The sequence below is a fragment of the Lynx rufus genome, unplaced genomic scaffold (genome assembly GCF_022079265.1).
Source record: "Lynx rufus isolate CCGP_SWC_20201006 ecotype Redwood Valley unplaced genomic scaffold, mLynRuf1.p SCAF_4, whole genome shotgun sequence".
NCBI lineage: Eukaryota > Metazoa > Chordata > Mammalia > Carnivora > Felidae > Lynx > Lynx rufus.
Window position 1 is genome coordinate 112,298,752 of NW_025814856.1, and position 20,306 is coordinate 112,319,057.

General features: G+C 36.2%; 1 protein-coding gene across 1 annotated transcript in view; it reads left to right on the forward strand.

Moving 5' to 3' along the window:
• HDAC9 (histone deacetylase 9) overlaps window positions 1-20,306 on the forward strand; it is a 742,193-nt gene that overhangs the window by 688,005 nt on the left and 33,882 nt on the right. The window contains exon 24 of the mRNA XM_047094862.1: window positions 4,090-4,174. Within this exon, the coding sequence (XP_046950818.1) occupies window positions 4,090-4,174 (85 nt within the window). The remainder of the gene's footprint in view (window positions 1-4,089; window positions 4,175-20,306) is intronic.

Here is a 20,306-nt window from a genome sequence, read left to right on the forward strand (position 1 = left end):
TCACAGATGATATAATTGTGTATGTAGAAAGTCTATACAAAATTACTCATTTACACATTACTGGACTTAATAACTAAGTTTCAAGAATGGTCAATTTAAGTTCAAAAATCAACTAAAACCTCAACTAAAAATCGATTACATTGATTTATAAATGAATTATCCATTATTCCTTCTAGTCTTTCACCCTAAAACCATGCCCCAACTACAGCAGGTAACCAAGAAAACAACCTATCCCACTTAGATATGTTAGCTCTGGAGGCCAGAATAAAGACAACCTCTTTATGTTTTCTTTCAATTAATCTTTCCTTCATTCAACATATTTTTTTAATATTTTAACGTTTATTTATTTTTGAGACAGAGAGAGAGCATGAACGGGGAGGGTCAGAGAGAGAGGGAGACACAGAATCCGAAGCAGGCTCCAGGCTCTGAGCTGTCAGCACAGAGCCCAACGCGGGGCTCGAACCCACGAACCATGAGATCATGACCTGAGCTGAAGTCGGACACTTAACCGACTGAGCCACCCAGGCGCCCCCATTCAACATATTTTTTAATGCCCGCCATATACCAGGCTATATCTTTGCCTTTAAAGGGCTCACAACAAAGTGGAAAATGACAGACGTGGCTTACTACAAAAATGTGTAAACATGAATATTTATGTGGAAAGGAAGAACAGAAGTGGAAGCCATTTGCCCTCACAGAGAATTTTAGAAAAGATTTCACAGAGCAGACAATGTTCGTATTGGTCCTCGGATGATTTAGCAAGGTTTCACCAATTCAAATAAGGATAGGGAAAATAGAATTTAGAAGAAACAGAATAAATAAAGGCATTAAAGTGTGGAAACACTGGGCGTATTTGGGAAACATAAAAGCTAACAAGAGTAGTTAGTAGATCCTCTGCTTGATTGATGTATACATCAGTTCTCATGTACCTAATTGCAAAATCTCTGTTTAGCCTTTTCTCTGTTCAGTTCTGAATCATGAAAATAATAAAGTTGATTTTCTTGTCTCATGAATACAGAGTAAATATTAAAACTCTTACTCAAGAGCTTCTCCAAGGATACCTTTGCCTATTTCTATAAATGCATGTTAGCCAACTAAAATGATTTTAATTAAATGGTCTGATTCTAAAGAATCTGAAAATTACTTATTTACAACATGATAATAGCCACAATTTTATGGTGTTTTAAAATAGCTGTAATACTTAGAAATTACACGATATGTGAAACTTAGCAAACATTTGAATTATATCAATATGGTATTGCCACTTTCTGTAAAAAATATAGAAAAATAAATTTCCCTGTCACAGTCAGAAAATTTGTATAAAGAAGTTATGTAAGTAATGGTTGCATTTAAGCTTTAGATATGCTGGATGAGAACTTCATGTGTCAAGAGGTTGTGTTAAAAATTATCTAGTGTATCTTCTTACTCCCTGATAATTATCATCACTTGATGGAATTGCTCAACAAAGATAGCATGACGGATGTGTGGTATTTCCTTCATCTGCATCTGTTTTATCTTACTATAAGTTTTGCATACAAAAGTATTGTTTTATGTAAATTACTTCCTTATTTATATTTTAATAACTCTTACTAACACTGATTAGCCTCAACAGCCAATGTTTTTGCTGTATCTTATCAGCCAAACCAAATACATAACAGAGCTTTACTGCATATTGTTAGTTTCTGTCCAAATTTAAGAAAAATGACTATTCATTTAATATTATTTCATTATAGTTAGTTATACCAATACTTATAAATATTTGTTAAATAGATGCTTCAAGCAGATATTTTTAGTGCTTATAATTTTGAATGATTAAATCAACAAACACTCTAGAAAAGACAACTCAATTCTGTGGTCTCTCTTATGAAAACAGACCCTAAATGCTACTTGCCTTCTTGCCAACTCAGAATATTACCTATTACCTTCTCTGCAGAGCTACCTAAGGAAAAATAAAGAACCTACACTGAGAACTTTCTGAATTCATCTCTGTCTGTGTGTATATCCTCAAAATGAAGCAAATTGCAGCAATTTATTGAAGATTAAATCCTCCAAATGGCATTCACCTAAAAACATGCAGGGAAATGGTTTGGGGGTTTAAATTATCAGTGTAATTGCTTTAATTCTCTAGGTTGCTTTTATAAGTAGACACAACTTTATCATATTTAACTGACCATTCCAAATTGAAGGTTTAGTGTGGTTTGTATTTTTACTCTCAACACCCTGAATCACATTTACGTTCTACATAACCCAGATCTTAAAAATAGCCCACAAACCTCAATGCAGGAGAATTCCAGAAATGAGGTTTTTACATTAATGATCTTCCTGTAGTTTTCTTTCCAGTAGCCTGCACCTTTTAATTTGTCAGCATTTTCCCCCTAATGGCACAGGAGAGCTTTTTGAAGAACTAAATATGCTGAAATCACCTCATTGTTTTGTTCTTAGATATTTGAACATAGGATGATGTTTCAAAAATTTTGTTAGTAAATTCTACCTGATTTCAATTAAAAATGTTCTTTAAGCTCTGAGACTGAAGTGAAAGGAGTATTTATAAGAAAGGTAGTTCAACCCTATCTGATTCTTGAGTAAGTTTTCCAAGTAACCTACTGCCTATGATTCATTACTTCCTTTGAGTTAAGAGGGTGTTAACTAGGGTAACATATTCTTGAAGATACTATATGAAATACCAGATTTAAAAATTGATTTTAACAAATTTTAAGAATTTGAGATTACAGAACCTTTTCACTGACACTTTTTTTCTCTCTTGCTAAACTGTATTGCAAATAACCTTTTGATGTTTTAAAGGTTTTTCTTTGGCAGCTGAAAAGAACCTTCTTGAAAGTTGTATTTAGTGAATTTACCCATATATAAATATCCCTGAGCTACTCAGTTATCCTATGGCATCTGGAAGAAAGGTGCTATTGTTTTAGATTCCATGATTGAAGTATAGAATAATCAATTCAGAGAGACCCTGGGGGGAAGATTCACTCACATATGCTGTGGAAACTTGGAATTCCTGAGTTTTTAGGTTTTTTCTACAGAAAAAGAGACATAGATGAGTTTTTCAGTACAATGTCTAGTGACATCGGTTCCTTTTCAAGCCATATTGTAATTTGACCATTAGTTTGAATTTGTGACTACTAACTTCAGATTTTCTAAGAAAACTCCTTTTTTTTAAATACCTTTGTTACTATTACTTTCCTTGCTTTCTGGATTTCAATAGCTAGACAGCTATTTTGTTTGCAAGGTTCTGGGTGTGCGGTTTCTGCTGCTACACACCAAGCAACATCACCAAGGTATTCCCAGGATGCATCATCAGATTTAGTTCTGCCAGAAAAATCCATAAATTATTTAAAGTTCCTCTTCATTTCTCACAAAGCAATGTTTGCAAAGCTTGTCCATGAAAAATCATTGTAATTCCAGAAGATCATGATAGATTTGCAAGACAGGAATTTGTCCTGTGCTTCCACATGGACTTCTGCCTAGTTATGAATATAGTAGAAGTTAAATGAAAATGCACAGTTATTTCCCTTTTAAACATGCAGTTATTTTAGCTCTGGTTTTATTTGAACATTTTCTCTACCATTTCTTTAACCGCAATTGAGTAAGAACAGCTATGTCTTATGGCTTTCTACTGTGAAGTGTCCAAAAGTGTAAGGTGGCCGGATGTAAAAATACTACGAAAGTATGGATAATAGACTGCCCACTTTCCGTCTACTGCAACTTCCCTGAGGTTTTGTTTGCAGGGCCCAGCTGCACATACAGACATGATGGAATTTGGTTTGTGAAGAACCCACAAAAATTACACAAATAACTCAGATTTTTAATGAATAATACACAGACATGCACCTGCTTCAGGGACTTCATAGATTAGTTTTGTGACCAATAGAAAAGCCCTTTGGAATTCAATTACATGGCTACAAAACAGAAAATAAAACTGGTTACACTTTTAGAACTGCTATCAGCAAAATGAAAATGTTAACTAGTTCTTGGGGCAGCCTTTTTTTTTAGGTTGTTTCAATTTGCTTTGCTTCTGTCAGACTTACTATAAAGTCATAATATTCTGCTCTTTATTATCTACTCTTCTTGCAGCTGGAGCCGCTTGCAGAAGATATTCTCCACCAAACCCCGAATATGAATGCTGTTATTTCTTTACAGAAGATCATTGAAATTCAAAGTATGTCTTTAATTTTTTTTAATTTCTAATCAGGTACAATTAATTAAACATATTGAGAATGAGAACACATGAAAAACATATTTGAGCTTCTCAAATATGAGAAACATATTTAGAATTCTAATTTACACACATTATGTATTTATACCTAAATGTATTACTGCCTTGCTCTTAATGTGCTTAATCTAACCTTACACTGATAACTCAGAGCCTCTATATTTAGAACCATGTTTTTCTCATATTTTCCAAGTGCTTGGATTCTTTTTTCATTACTACCACTAAGTATCCATTAAAAACTGAAATTAATATAGAAATTTTAATTATATTGTCTAATCTTAACTAAGGGTAAGTTATCTCCTAATGATGTTAGAATTAAGGAATCATTTACTGGTTTTCAGTTTGTCAAGAGAGGAGAAAGTTAGTGAAAAAGCCTCACTACTAGAAAATCTAGGGGTCCCTGGGTGGCTCAGTTGGTTGAGCCGCTGACTTCGGCTCAGGTCATGATCTCACAGTCTGTGAGTTCAAGCCCCACATTGGGCTGTGTGCTGAGAGCTTAGAGCCAGGAGCCTGCTTCGGATTCTGTCTCCCTCTCTCTCTGCCCCTCCCCCACTCATGCTCTGTCTCTCTAGCTCTCAAAAAATAAAAATAAACGGTAAAAAAAAATAAAAGAAAAAGAAAAGAAAATCTAAACAAAGGAGGGAAAGTCAGAAACTTTACTATCCATTTCCCTTCACACACATAAACACACATACACACACTTGAAATCAAGCATAAATTAACACGAAAGTTAGCATGAAGGGAAAAACCAAATGGCAAAATTATGTGTGAAGAAGAATCAGGAAAACCCTTAGCTTTGCTATTGTCCTATAGAAGCATTTTTTAAATACCACTAAAGAAACCACCTTCCAGCTTTCTAAGTTTTTGACTTTGCTAGCTCAGAAGCAATTTTGAGATATGGGTGTATGTGGGGTGCTGTGACTATTTACAAATCATGCCATATAGGAGCTCAAAGCAATCTCCACTTTGCTTAATTTCATTATTGCCTGGATTGAGGGTCATAGGTTCCCCATAAATGTTTATTAGTTATATCATAACTGGAATGAAGTCCAAATTTCAAGGATCTTCAGAGTCTAGAAATGTAAACATTCAAATATGTGGAACCAAAACCTGTCATTATATTGCCTCGTTTCCATTGAGAGTAAATTAAGAGACTCTATTATATATTGTTCTGGATCTTAAGGGAAGGTATCTTAAAATGATCTTTGACAGCCTTCTCATATTCATCTACATCCACTCTAATACCCCTTTCAGGTAATCAATAGTATAAAAATACCTACTTTTTATACATATTATTTTCTTTTATTCTGAGCATTCTTTTGCCATTATACACATAGATTATTAAAAGTTATTGTTCTTATGTATCTTCTGATTGTATTAAGCATTCTTTAATACTTATGATATGTTGATAGAAGATAATTTCATCAGTCATCAAGGCACAGAAGTTATGAAGAAGAATAGGTAGAGTTTCTGGCATCAAAGAGTTATAGTCCAGTGAGTGAGAGACACTTCAATAGATCCTTCCAATATGGGGTCATGAGGTGCACTGAGACAGTAGAGAAGGAGCATTCTCTTTCTTAAGTCACTTTCAGTGGGGTTGAGAGATACTAGGAAGTGAGGCAGGTTCAAGGAAGGTTCAGGGAAGGCCTGTTGGCAGTGATAGGGCCTGAGCTTGGTCTTAAGGACTGAACAGGATTTGGGCCAGATGAAGAGCGAATGTTTGGAAGAGAGTAACAAAAGCAAGCTCTCAATTTTCACATAGGTATGAAAAAATCACAGTGTACATCTTCAAAAACTGTACTGTTGCCTTTTGTATTAGATCTAATTTCCTGGTAATAACTTTCTACTGCATGACTTTACCACTGACATTTTTGAGTGATTTTTTCAGTCTGCTCTAGCCAAACAAACCTGTTTGTCTCTTGAAAAAGACTCATTCTACTATCAAAATTGCTCTATGAGAATTCTACCACTGTGGATTGTGAATTAGTCTTCTGTTCTAAAATGCATTCCACAGCAGTCAACACTGACAACTACCCCCATTTAAAATCCCCTGTCTTTCTAAACTCCTACTGAGGATTCCATCCAGCATTTGTAAACCCAATACTTCCACTAACTCTCAACACTAACATGTGGATTTTAATTAGTAGCATTTTTCCTTAAATTTCTTCTATTATTTGAGTTTTTTTGTGTACTTTATGGTCTGTTAGTCTTGGTTCCTTCTTTTTATGACAGTCAGGAGTATGGGAATCACATCTTTTCACCCCTCCATGTACCTGTGGAACGGGTTGACAGCAGGGGAGATATTTAAAGTGCATAGGGGCCTGGGAATGGAAAGCAGGCAGACTTAAGTTGGGAGGATTTGATCTTCAAGGCCCTAGGGAATGAGATCTTGCATCAAAGGGAGTTTCTGAAGACCTCCTCTTTCTTAGCCATGGATACATGACATAGTGGGTACTGTTGTTGGCTACTCAGCAACAATGCCTTCCTAACTTCTACTCAAAAGAAGCCTGGTTTTAGTCATGAATCCTTGCCACCAGATACCATGCAACTCAGAGAAGATGAACTTATGTCCAGTTCCAGGGAAGCTGTTCTTAGTCTAAGCCTAAACTAGTTAACCCACTTAAATAGTGATTGGTTAAGGAATGGGGTATGTGACCCAATTTTGGCCACTGAGAATTAAAGATGGTTTCTTGGATGTTCAGCCTGTGCAGTCACATAACTCCACACTTATAAGGACCCAGTTCATGCTCTTCCTATTGTTGCCTTTAAATTCTTACTAAGTTTTGAAAAAGGGGCCCACATTTTTATTTTGCACTGGGCCCTGCAAATTATTCAGCCATTCCTGATAAAAATCAAGGTGTTAATGATGTGAAAAGATATTTGCCAGGAAAGACTGATAGTAACATTACCACAGGGAGGACTCGAGTTGTGGTAAAGAAGGAACTGGTGAGTAAAGGTTGTAATGGAAAAGACAAATACAAGATGAGAATGATCTCTTGTCATTTGGGACATGAAGTAGAAAACAGTGCAGAGAAAGTTGTTTGAGACTGTGGCTTTGACACTATGTGGTACATTTTTATGTAGTTCTTTGAATTGTGTGTCTTTTGGGACCATTTGAATTGTATGTCTTTGGGGCCACTCTTCCAGACTAAAGAACCAGAAAAGGGCTACATAAGGTCCATTAAGCAATAAAATAATGTGGGTGTTTCTGAGTAACAAACTTCATAATGGCTTGAGAAATTAAAATTATGGGCTTCTGCCTTAGCAAACAATGCTAGATTTCCTTACAAACTATAAAATTGTACTCTTACTTTTATTTTTCTCTGTTTTATAACTCACTCTTCCATTTCAAGTCCTCTTATAGGGCTTCAGGCCCTTGACTAGGCTCCCCTTTACCCCTTTGGTGGGGAAAGTAGTCAGGACCCACTACATAATTTGCAGATCCCAGTGCAAAATGAAAATGTGTGAATACTTCCTTGTTAAAAAAATACTATAATTTCATGAAGGTGACAGCAGAGCACTGAATGCAACATGCGGGCCCTTCTGTATATGGGGGTCCTTTGCAACTGCACAGGTTGCCTTTAAGGTGGCCTTTGTTTAACTGAAGAACCCCCTCTTCACATATGTCTCTGAGCATCTCACAGGTGCCTCCTTTTAACTTTGGGAGGTGTTTGAATTGTTAGTATAGGTTGTGAAGGATTCTTTTGTGCTATGGTTTGGGACTACAGTATCAGAAAACTATGTAAATGTCGAGAAGCAGGATTTGTAGCATGTGGGAAACATTCAGGCAAGTTCCTAGATAGCCTTGTCCCAAGACAGACAGCAAGGTGCTGACAGGCCTTCTGTGAATTTCTCTTTGAGAACAGAGCCCCCCAGCTGAGGGTATGCAGGTGCTGGAGGCTGTGATTAGCATTGGCCCTTTGCCTGGCCACATGCATGGGAATATTTGGCAGCAGGATCATCCCTGTTGTCCTGTCCTTGTTTATGTTACTCATTTAGCTAAGAAAGAAAGACCTTATGAGGCAACGGCAGGGCAATCATTATTCCTGACAGGTAATAAAGACCCCTCCTGACAGGTTAAGGTCTGGTTTCATCTCAAGATGGCGGAAGTATACAAAGATCAACTATGTTTGAGATTGTCAAGAAGCTTCTTGTTTGCACATGCTGTTCACTTTGGTAACAAGTGTTCTGCCTCATCCCTATCAAGTTTTCTAGACTTAGCTCAGATGTTATCTCTTTTGAGAAGCCATGTATGAGTCTCCCTTTATTGTTATTCTAGATCAGGTACATTTCCTGTGTGTTTTCATGGCAGAGATTGTTTTTGCTGGTGTTATTTGTTTTTAATTGCTATATTCTTTACACAGTGTCTGTCCAAGGTAGGCATTGTGCAAATGTTTATTGAATGAATAACAGTTGAATCAGTTGAATCCGTTGATCTGTCCATATTTGCCACATTTTTTTCTTAGCCCGGGTTAATTTTCTTAACTAACATAACTCCTTGGCTAGCCCATGCAGATAAGAGATTGAGAAGAATAGGCAAATTATGTATGAGCTCTTTTCTTCTGTCTTCCTTAACCCATAATGATGAATCACTTCTAAGTTAGAAGGAACATGAATTACTTGTGAGCTACCACTTTCATCACTAATCTTAGAGGTGGCAATTCTCAGAGCTGAAACTAATAGTTTGCTGGTGGCTCTAATCACCAGTGAGTGATGCCAGGTAAGAGTCAGCCCAGAGAAGGGTAAAGAACCCTCATCTGTATGTTTCCTTTTCTAAAACCCACCCTAACAAGTTACAGAGTCCATTGAACTCTTCTTCCCTTCTTTTTCATTGTAAGGTGAGAAGCAGGGTTCCCAAATGACATTTTTCACACCAGTCTTGGCCCATGATAACATTTTTACTGATTTTGAAGGGAGGAATTATGAAGTGAGTTTTCCATAAAACTCAATCCATGTTATTTGAAAGACTATAATTTTAAGCTCTAAAACATATAATGAATGATATTGATATTGATCTGTGAAACCCCAAAATATGAAAACCACAAGTATAGAGCCATGGTTTCCTTTTACTTACTCACTTTGTAGTAAGAAGAGTACTTTTTAAGTGTCAACCAATTTTGTAGACCTCCTGAATGATAATAGTGATAATCATAGTATCTTTTGATTTGTGGATCAAGAAAAATATATATGTACACAAGAATTTGAGGATTCTTTACAAATTTAGCTACAACCCTCCGCAGCTGATAAGTTGAAAAACACCAGGATAGAGGATTTTAAAATGACAGTAACTCCAATATGATCCTCTTTACCACTCAAAAACATGATGAGGAGCAAGTCACTTAGCTTCTCTGAGAAATTTCAGGAAGAATGGCATGGCATACCACCATACTGCTTTTCTAAATTGGAGCTACTGTGGCAACAAAATGGCAAATAAGAAGCAAGATCATTAAAAAAAATGGTTGGAATTTTCCCACTCCACCCCCCCCCCACTTTCATCTTTTCCCCACCCTAGTGATTCTTCCCTTGTTTAGTGAATTGGAGTCTTAGAATTCCATATTATGCCAATCACAGCAAAATAGTTACATAGGCCAGAATAAGGAAAGGACAGTATTTGTCATGCATGTTCTTATCAAATAACACCCATGTTTCCTGCATGTAAAATTTGTCAGTAGGCCCTATTTCTTACACACACACACACACACACACACACACACACACACACACACACACGTATTATTTAGGGCAATGAGAAGTGAATTTATGGTCCTCTGAATTTATTCCACTTTTGAGGCCAATATGAAAAAGAATACAATTTTCTCACTGCAGGAGAATATACTGTGGAACTAGGTAATTGACTATAAGGTAGTCACTGATCCACTGGTTTAGGCACCACAATGAAATAAGAAGTAACAACTGATGTTGCAAGCAAACAATGGCAAGTTAATTTTGTTGATTTCATTCTACTCTATTTCCAAGGGAGATAACTAGTTGGTAAAATAAAATATAAACACTGTTGATGTACCCACTAAGTAGATCATCAGAGCAGTATAAGAGATTTATGTATAGTAATTAATGAAACAAAGCTATTAAAGTAAGGTAAGATTTGTTCTAAAGAGACAACCATTGTTTTCTTTTAAGTGAAATGCCCTTCTCAGCCATCTCCTCCCATCGTTCTAATTCCCCTTATCCACCCCCTTATCAAGGAGAAGGGGCGTTTAGATCACAATTAAGGAGAAAATCCAGATTGTTTCTAAACTGAAAGGAATTTGCATATATCTGTTGTGAGGAAACTGTCCAATATCTTGACCTCAGGGGCTATGCATATGGATTAAAGGATTGTTCCCCGTATTGCAACATGCGCTGCATAAATCATCTTGCAACCTTTACTAGGTTCTTTAACTCCATACCCAAAGCCTCAACCACATTAAGTTTTTTTTTTTTTGCTCCTTCTTATTGTATTTTGGTTTTCTACCTTTTTTTGATATATTTTTCTCTTTTCCTCTCTCCTCTACCTCCATCCTATTGAGATCCAGGAGAGAAGAGATACCCACAATGTTGGAAAGGTTTTAACTCAGAAGGATCTGAGGACTCAGTTCAGTCAGGGAAGGAACATGCTCAAATCTGCACTTCACAAGATTATTATGCCTGCAAAAAGGACAGGAGATTTAGCATGGCTTATTGTCAGATGTGAGCAGTTTAATTCGGAAGGAGAATTGACTTGCGATGGTAATTAATTGGCATGGAGAGAATTAATAATTTCCAGGTATCAAGCTTGAACAACTGAGTAGTTGGTGGTGTCATCTCCTGTGATAGGGAACAGCAGAGGAAGAAAAGGTTTGGAGAGCAAGATGAATGATATTAGACTTAAGAAGATATTTGGGGCATCTGGCTGGCTCAGTCAGAAGAGCGTGTGACTCATGGGGCACCTGGGTGGCTCAGTCGGTTGAGCGTCCAACTTCGGCTCAGGTCATGATCTCACATTTGTGGGTTTGAGCCCCACATCAGGCTCTGTGCCAACAGCTCAGAGCCTGGAGCCTGCTTCTGATTCTGTCTCTCCCTCTCTCTCTCTGCCCCTCCCCTGCTCATGTGCTCGCTCGCTCTCTCTCTCTCTCAAAAATAAATAAACATTAAAAAAAAAAAAAGGAAAAAGAAGAAGAAGAAGAGCTTGTGACTCTTGATCTTGGGATTGTGAGTTTGAGCCCCAGGTCAGGTGTAGAGTTTTCTTTAAAGAAGAAATTTTGTTGATTGAAATGCTTGAAATTAGGGGAAAGGCATCATCATTCTAAATACGAGTTTTTCACTACAGTGAAGTCATGGAGGGACATTAGATTAAATTATTTATACAATGTAAACCCTGTAAACTGCTAGCAAATAGTAAAGTAATAATTATTAAGTACTTTCAGTGTGCAAGGTACTGTTCTAAACACTCTTATTAATATAGATTAACTCATTTAATCTTCCTAACAACCCTATGAGGTAGGTACTATTTTCATTTCCATTTTACAGCCAAGTAAACTGCGGCACATCTAGGTTAATCAACTTCTCCAAGGTCGCACAGTTAAAAACTGGATAAAGGCAACATCATAAATCAAGCAGTCTATCTCCAGAGTATATAGTCTTAGCCATTATGTTATTCTATCTCACAAATAAATTCATTATTTGTACTTTTTGTGTATACTTTTTCCATTTCTTTGAAAAATGACATATTTAGGGGGAAAATCAATTTAACTGAAGATTTGGAGTTTTGTACGTTCTGGTTAATTGAGGTTTAGTCCATTCTAGAAGGGCAGTGCCAAATTATAAGGAGCCATGGAGCTATGAATCCACTTTGGAGCCCCTTGTAAACTTGTGAAATACATCTAATCACAGAAAAATGCAAGGATTGGCAGAATTTCAAATCCCTACCCTGTTGAGTTTAAAACCTTGACTGTTGTCAGGTGTGAGCTGCTATTTGTCATAGATTTTTTGGTTTAGACAGAGGCCTTGACGTTGCAGCCCTGGGCCAGGCAGACCTTCACTGAAGAAAAGCAGCATTAGACATTTTCCCACTATTAACCCCACCAACCCTTACTTGTATCAGAGCCAGGTCAGACTTGCACATGTGGCTCTTTGAATGTTGATTTTGAACTTCTAATTAACCATTCTCTTGACATGTTGAGACTCTGATTATTGTTTGGTGGAGCACTAATACTAGAATATACCTGAATCAAAAGGAAAATCTGCTATCTGCTTAGAGACTTAACTTGTCTGGAATTTTTTTTAATTCCAGCTGCATCTATGGTTACAAGTTTTCTTTCACTCGTGTTCTACTAAGGCAAAACTAATCAAACCACAAGAATAAATAAAACTGCGTGTTTCTAGGACTGAACACTCTTTAAGAATAGGATTGCACTGTAATTATATACTCAGCTGTTAGCACCCAGATAAGCTTCACACACACACTCGATACCATTCACTGAGATAAGGCATGTTAGAAGGTCAAGTTTGGGAGAAGGTAATTTGCTAGGTGTTTATATACATTACATCTAGTCCTCACACAGCTCTGCAGTGAATAATTAGTTTCCTCATCTTGTTCATTAATAAATTGAGGCTTAGCAAGTTTAGGTTGCTTGTTGAAGGTCTTTCCACAAGTAAGCAGTCAACCAAGACTTGAATTCTGGTCTGACTTTACTGTCAAAACCCTCTTTCTTTCTTTTAAAGCATATGACCTTCCTCTTCCTCATTTCATAGTTAAGGGCAGAGTTCCACCACATTTCCTATTCCCAAGTATCCCAGGATAGACACTAAACTATACCTCTTTTAAAATATAATAGATTCTGCATACATTAAAACAGACTATTTTAATACATTTCTGGGCTTGCTAGCATGTAAGGGAATAGGATGAAAAAACAAATAAACTGAAATTTAATAGAGTAAGTAACACAAAAAGGGAGAGTATCCCTGGGTCAAATGACAGTATCAGTGTTGTAACTGCACAATAAAGCATAAGGTCTGCATCAGAGTTGGGGATATGAATTTGATGGGTACCAGTGAGGTTTTATCTTGGTCTACTCCTGGCTCTGAAGGAAGCAAATGCACTTTCTTTCTGGAGGAAAAGTATCCCTAATTTAGACCCCAGTATATGCAGAGATGAAGTTCAACAAAATATGAATTCAAATAAATAAATAAACATACATATTTAAATAAATGGATAAAATCAAATATACAAGGGCACAAGCCACTAGGGAAAGTCAGCAGAAAAGAGAAACAAGAGAATAATAAGCCTTATCTGTGGGGTTAAAATAGAGGAGAGGCACTATTTTCAAGGAATGATAACGGATTAAAAATACTCATTTACTTTCACTTCTCCATGGAGTTCCACTAAGATAATAAAAAAGAGGGGTTTTATGTTGTTTTCTTTTGTTTGTTTTGTTTTGTTTTTAAGACATGGACTCATAGGGATAAAGAACAAAAAAGGAAATTATAAGAACCTGGAGAACAGATGACCATCTGTTAGTGTCTTGGCAGACTTGGGGGGAAAAAAAAGTCCTAAGCCAGTACTGGCAGGTATATCTCTGATAGTGAGGGATACATCAGACCCATATGCCATAGAGTTGTTGACTCACACACCTAAGACTATTTTATTTCATTTCGTTTCATTTGTTTTATCATTTCTCTTAATTCATTTTCCTTTCCTTTCTTCACTTCTGTGTCCACCTTAAAAACAGTTAATGCCCAAATTCTTTTGCCCTTCTACCTTTCAATCTGCCCTAAAAATCTTGGCCTTCTACTTTATCTATCTAATAAAATCTCTACCCTGGATATATTCTACAAAGAACTTTCTCCAATACTGTACCTAAGTTAACAGGTCTGCTCATGATTATCCTGAATCATAGTACTTTGGCCTCCTGTAAATTTATGATCACCAAATTCAAATGGGCCCATTATAATCCTACTGTATTACTCAGGTCAATTTACTCTCTCTCTCTCAAACTACGCTTCTTCAAACTTCTCTCTCCTCAAACCTCTATCCATCTTACCTTTACCTCCCTCCTTAATCTCAGCAACAAACCTTAGAGTAAATTATAGCTATTAAACTGCTGTCTTTGAACTGTTCATTGCCATCAGCATTTAAGCATCCTAAAATACTCCTCATCTTAAAAAACAAAACAAAACAAAACAAAAAAAAACAAAAACCAACCTCCAACTACCTCACTCCTTTAGCTTACTACCTATCTCTCTTCAACCCTTTAGGAACCAAATCTTGAAAAAAATGTTTCTATCTAGCCGTCTCCGTTTTCTTAGTTCCAGTCCCTGTCAGAACCAGTCTAGTGTGGTTGCAGTCTCACTGTGGTCACAGTGGCCTTTCTGCTGCCAGATTTAAAAAGGTGACTTTTTGAAACTTTTTATTTTGAAATGATTTTACATTTAGAGAAAAGTTGCAATTATAATACAGAGTTCTCATATGACCTTCACTCAACTTCCCCTAATGTTAACATCTTGCATAACCATAGCAATAATTACAGAAAGTAACAAATTAACAGTAATATAATTCTGTTAACTAAACTATAGACAAAGGAGTCCACCAGTTTGTTCACTCTTTTCCTTGTTCTGTTCCAGGATTCAGTCTTTGATTGACATATTGCATTTAGTTGTCATGTCTCAGTCTTCTCCCATCTGTGACAGTTCCCCAGTCTTTTTATGACCTTAGCACTTTTAAAGAGTGCTGGTCAGTTCGTTTAAAGAATATCTTTCAGCTTTGTATTTTCTGATGTTTTTCATGTATAGATTGAGGGTGTGCATTTTGGACAAGATTACCACAGCAGTGATGCAGTTTCTTAGTGGTTCAGATCCATGGTACATAATGTGAATATGTCTTATTATTGGTGAGGTTAAACTTGATCACTTGATTAAGGAGCTCTCCAATGTGATGTTATAATGCTTCCCTATGGAATGAATAAATATGTCGGAGAGATAGTTTGCAATTATGCACATATCCTGTTTCTCCCCAAGCTTATCCACTAATTTTAGCAGCCATTGGTAGATCGTGCCTGCTGAAATTATTACTCGGGTGTTCCAATGCTGATTTTCTATTTCCCTTACTCTTAGACGTAATGGGGAACTGTCCTTTCTCTTCCCATTATTAATTTTGTTGCAAATTATTCTCGCTTTGGATCTTTTTCAGGCTGGCTCCTATGTCCTTTGGACATGGTCCTATCTTTTTGTGAGCATTTTCTTAGTTTTTGGCATCACAAGATGTTCCAAGTTCACCTTGATTTTCACCTACTACTCTGAGTTCTTCAGAGAAACATAATCTATATAACAATAACTATAATAAGTGTATATGTGTATATATATATATATGTTATATATTTGTATATAAATAATGAGGCAGTAGATCATGCAGTTGTAACTGAGGCTGAGAATTCCAAAATCTGCACTTGGCAAGCTGGAAACCCAGAAGAATAAATAGCAGAGTTCCAATCCAAATTCAAAGACCCAAGAACTAGGAAAACCGGTGGTTTAAGTTCTGAGACCAAAGACAAAAGAAGATTGATGTCCCAGCTTGAAGAGAGTCAAAGAGAGAATTCTCCCTTATTTAAGTTTTTATTTTATGCAGGCCATAAATCTGCTGAATGAAGCCCACCCACACTGGGGAGGGCAATTTGCTCTACTCAGTCTACTGACTCAACTGTTAGCCTCATCCAGAAACACCCTCCCAGACATACTCAGAGTAATGTTTAACCAAATATCTGAGTACTCCGTGGCCCAGTAAAGTTGATAATAAAAATTAACCATCACAAGTCCATCTCTTGTCAACTTGGCACCATACACATCTCCTTAAACCATACTTAATCTCTAATTGTAGACAATAACAAGTTCATAGTTCTGCCTAACATGATACAACTTTCCTAAGTACAACTGAAAACACACCAAGCACTTCACCAGGACAGTAGCTAGAGTTTTGAGTAATGTTTGGTCTTCTCATTGTCTCATAACTTAAATTCTATAAATGTAAAATTAACAATAGTTAAATATTGTTATGCAATGTTTATTGTTATTAATAATAAATATTATGATATAAAGTCATTGCATCTTATGTTACATGATAAAGGAGGAGAGGACAGAGGAAAACAGAGATATTTGCATACAGATATATTCATAATAAAATAAGGAGGAAATACTCTTGACAGTTACAATCCTTGTTATGGAACTAGTCTTATGGCCATAGTTAGTATTTATAACTACCTTCTTCCATTACTCATTCTGTATTCCCTATGCCTTCAGGAAGCAACTCAACTGGTTATGGTTAACTGGTGGAATGAATCAAACCTTCATTCTGGAATTAGTAGTCCTGCATGGATTGGGTTTTTGTAGTTTTCCACTGACCTTAATCACAGAGCATAGTGGTACCAAGGTATGCCCTAAGAGATCTGTATTCCACACATTCTCTTCCTTACTCCATTGTGGAGTAGCAGTCCAATTTTTCCTTGATAATCAGGGTTAATCATCCCAGCCAGCACAGTAATTCCTGTCTTTGCCTGTTGATTCAAAGGCATAAGAAGGCCAAAGTTTTAACTTCCAGCTCAATGGAATCATTGTTATGTCCCCTGGTGGAAGCTTGGGCTAGCAGAGCGTAAAGTCACAGGAACAAGAAGTAAAAATTTTGCCAATGGTATAATATTGACTAGTGAAACTTCCATTTTCACCCCTTGATTCCTGGACACATGAGTACTGGATATGGGAGAAATACCACCATATATTGGATTCTGGTAGAGAGTATATACATCTTCCTAGAGAAACTTGCCCCAGTCCTAAAAATATTACCAGCTGGCTTGCATTGAAACTGAACCTTTTATAGGCCATTCCACTATTGTATTAACCAGTTACTTCTACTCTGCTGTCCTTTATGGTAATCACACCTACCTTGCCTTTGGTAATTGAATGCTGCCACTTGCCCCCTGCCACTCGGATCCAGTTGCTCCCACCATATTTAGGTTTCCCAATTCAATGACCACAATTCCCACTGTAGATTATGGTCTGCAGAAATAAGCAATCACAAGTCTTTTCAGGAATTCTAGTACTCGCCTTGCAAATTTATCTCATAGTCATGGTAAAAGGCATGTCTTCTGGATCCTTCCAGTGTGGATGAATAGGTCACAAAGGACAAATACACTCTAACAGTCTAATATTCCTATGTCTTCAAATCCCATTAAACCAAGGGAGTTCTTACATTTCTAAATCACTCACCGAGAACCACATTTTTGTCCATGTTTTAGCCAACCAAACAAATGAGCTGTTCGAGCCCTTCTGAATACCCCTAACTGCAACATTAAATGCAGAATCTCTGCCTAGTGAGCTCATCATTCCCTACCTAAATCCTTTTCACACTATACATTCTTCTTCTAATCGTACAATATGGATAAGTTATTTCAACCCTCTTTACTTCAGTCTGCTCATCTGTAAAATAAAGAAAGTAAAAAATTCTATCTCACAAGGTAATTTTAAAATTATATGAAATTACATATACATTATCAGGCAAATAATAGGCATTCAAAAACTGTTTCTTTTCATTTTACTTATTGTTGTGTTTCTCCCAGACCATAGCTTCATAGTCCTCTCTATAGGAATAACTCCAAAAATTTATATCTTCAGCTCAGACCTCAGATCTGAGTTCCCTATGTTTATTAAAGCTCTAGTTCAGCATCTTTCCCTTGATATCACCAAAGTACATTTAGTCAACATGTCCAAAGCTATTGTCATTATTCTTTCTCTAAACCTTAGCCTCTTCCAGGTTACTTGATCCAAGTAGATGGCACCCTTATACTTCCAGTTTTTCTAGGAATCTAGTTTTTATAGGAATCTAGGAATTAGTTTTTGTGTTGTTTCCATTGCTATCTACATCCTAACCATAATCCCATCCTTTTTGTTCTATCCCTTCAACATTTCATTCATCTATCCTCTTAGTTTTGTTCCCATGGCCACTCTCCTAAATCAGGCTTCCATCTTCTTTCTCCTAGACCATTTCTATATCATACAAAATGATCTGCCCACATCCACCCCTGCTTTTTCCACTTTTTTGTCTAAAGTTCTGCCAGAATAATTTTTTACAAAATAAGTCTTAGTCTGTATACCTCCTTGCTTTAAACCAGATGTCAACAAAGTTTTTCTGTACAATGTAGGATACTAAATATGTAAGGCTTTGTGTTGCAACTGCTTAATTCTTCCATTGTAGCAAGGAAGCATCCATAGCCAGTGTGTGATGAACACAGTTGTATTTAACTACAACCTAATTTACAAAAGCAGGGTGTGGGACCAACTTGGTTTCTGAAAAATGAAAAATCTGAAACAAGTGTATCTGGATGGGATGTTGAAATAACAGACACCAGTTGTGAAGGACACCTAAAATTCTGGGCTGGAAGGTGGAAAGAGAAATATTTAACATTGCTGCCACCTGGTATGCCAGGCAGGTGTGCTGTAGCCACAACTTGTGACATGCGTAAAGGTACCAAGCTGCCAGAAAGTGGGGTTAGGGAAAATGTGGGGAATAAAATGTTAGGGATGGATAAAATATATTCAAGAAATAGAGTGGGAGTAGTCCTGCATACAGCATTTACATTCTGAATGTTTTTATTTTACATTGCAGTTCCACAATTATTTATTTTGTGGTTACTTGCATATTTTGATTTTGCTATTAATACTGTTGGCTGAAATGTGATCAGAAGCAAACATACCTGTTAAAAAATGTAGTGCTCAATTGCTGTTTCCTAGGAAAGTTGATAAAGAACATGTATCTTCCACAAAATGTTTGTCAATGTTCATCGTTCATCACGGGGACATAATGATATCATAAATGACATGAATACTGAAGACAATAATACTGCTGAATGAGTAGCAGTATCTACTTTAAAATTTAGTATTATTAGAAGAAAAACAAAACAAAAATAAAAACTAAAGCCAAAGATGATGGCAGTTTAACAAGTGCAGTTGCAGAAGGTACATTTAAGTATCACTTGTGAAGCATGACTTTTTATTTAGATAAAATGACCATGCATCTACATTTTAAAAATAAATTTTGAATTTCAAGTGTTCTTTTCAAGCTCCAAAGTGAGGTAATGGTTGTTACATGTTGACTCCACTGAAAGAATCTCTTGGTTCAATGATACAGTGTCCTTAGATCCTTCAAACAGAAAAATCAGTTAGTTCTAATAATGGTTTGATATTTTTCATTCAATTTATGGAATCAAAGTAGAGCTTTTAGAAATAAATCTGCCAAAAATGAAAGATTGGGTATTATTATGAATGCCATTATAAATTACAGTGAAAATCTAACACTGACAATAAAATAACTTGGTTTTATATTAATATGCAAATTTAGATTTGGGGGGAGCATAGCTTAATCTTAACAGGAATGTGTTTGTCACTAATTATAAACAATATAAATTCCCTAAATTTTTATAAATAACAATAAAATTAAACAATAATTTAATAAAATTTTATTTAAAAATTTCTTTTGAAAACCAAGCAGGTGGGTGCCTAGGTGGCCCAATCGGTTAAGCGTCCGACTTCAGCTCAGGTTATGACCTCACAGTCTATGGGTTCAAGTCCCACATCGGGCTGTGTGCTGACAGCTCAGAGCCTGGAGCCTGCTTCAGATTCTGTGTCTCCCTCTCTCTCTCTGCCTCTCCCCCACTCATGCTCTGTCTCTCTCCATCTCGCAAAAATGAATAAACATTAAAAAAATAAAAATAAATAAAAAAGCAAGCAGGCTAAGTATTCTACCAATAAAAATGTAAGGTATTTTCTCAAAATTTAAAATACCTTTATATAAATCCAGGATGAAACACAGGTAAATGAATTACTGCTAAATGAAATACCAAGTTTTTGAAATAAAGCTGATATTGATGACAAAGGAAAAAAAAAAACTTCAGCATGGCAGTTCAAATTTCCTCTCTTAGTTGCCCATTATCAACCATACTTTAGAAATGTTTGAGATGATTATTCTAATATTGAACTATTTTGTAAATAGTTTCTGAATTTTCATTATATTTTTTCTATTCATAATTCATTAAGCAAAATATTCGATAAATGGACCTCT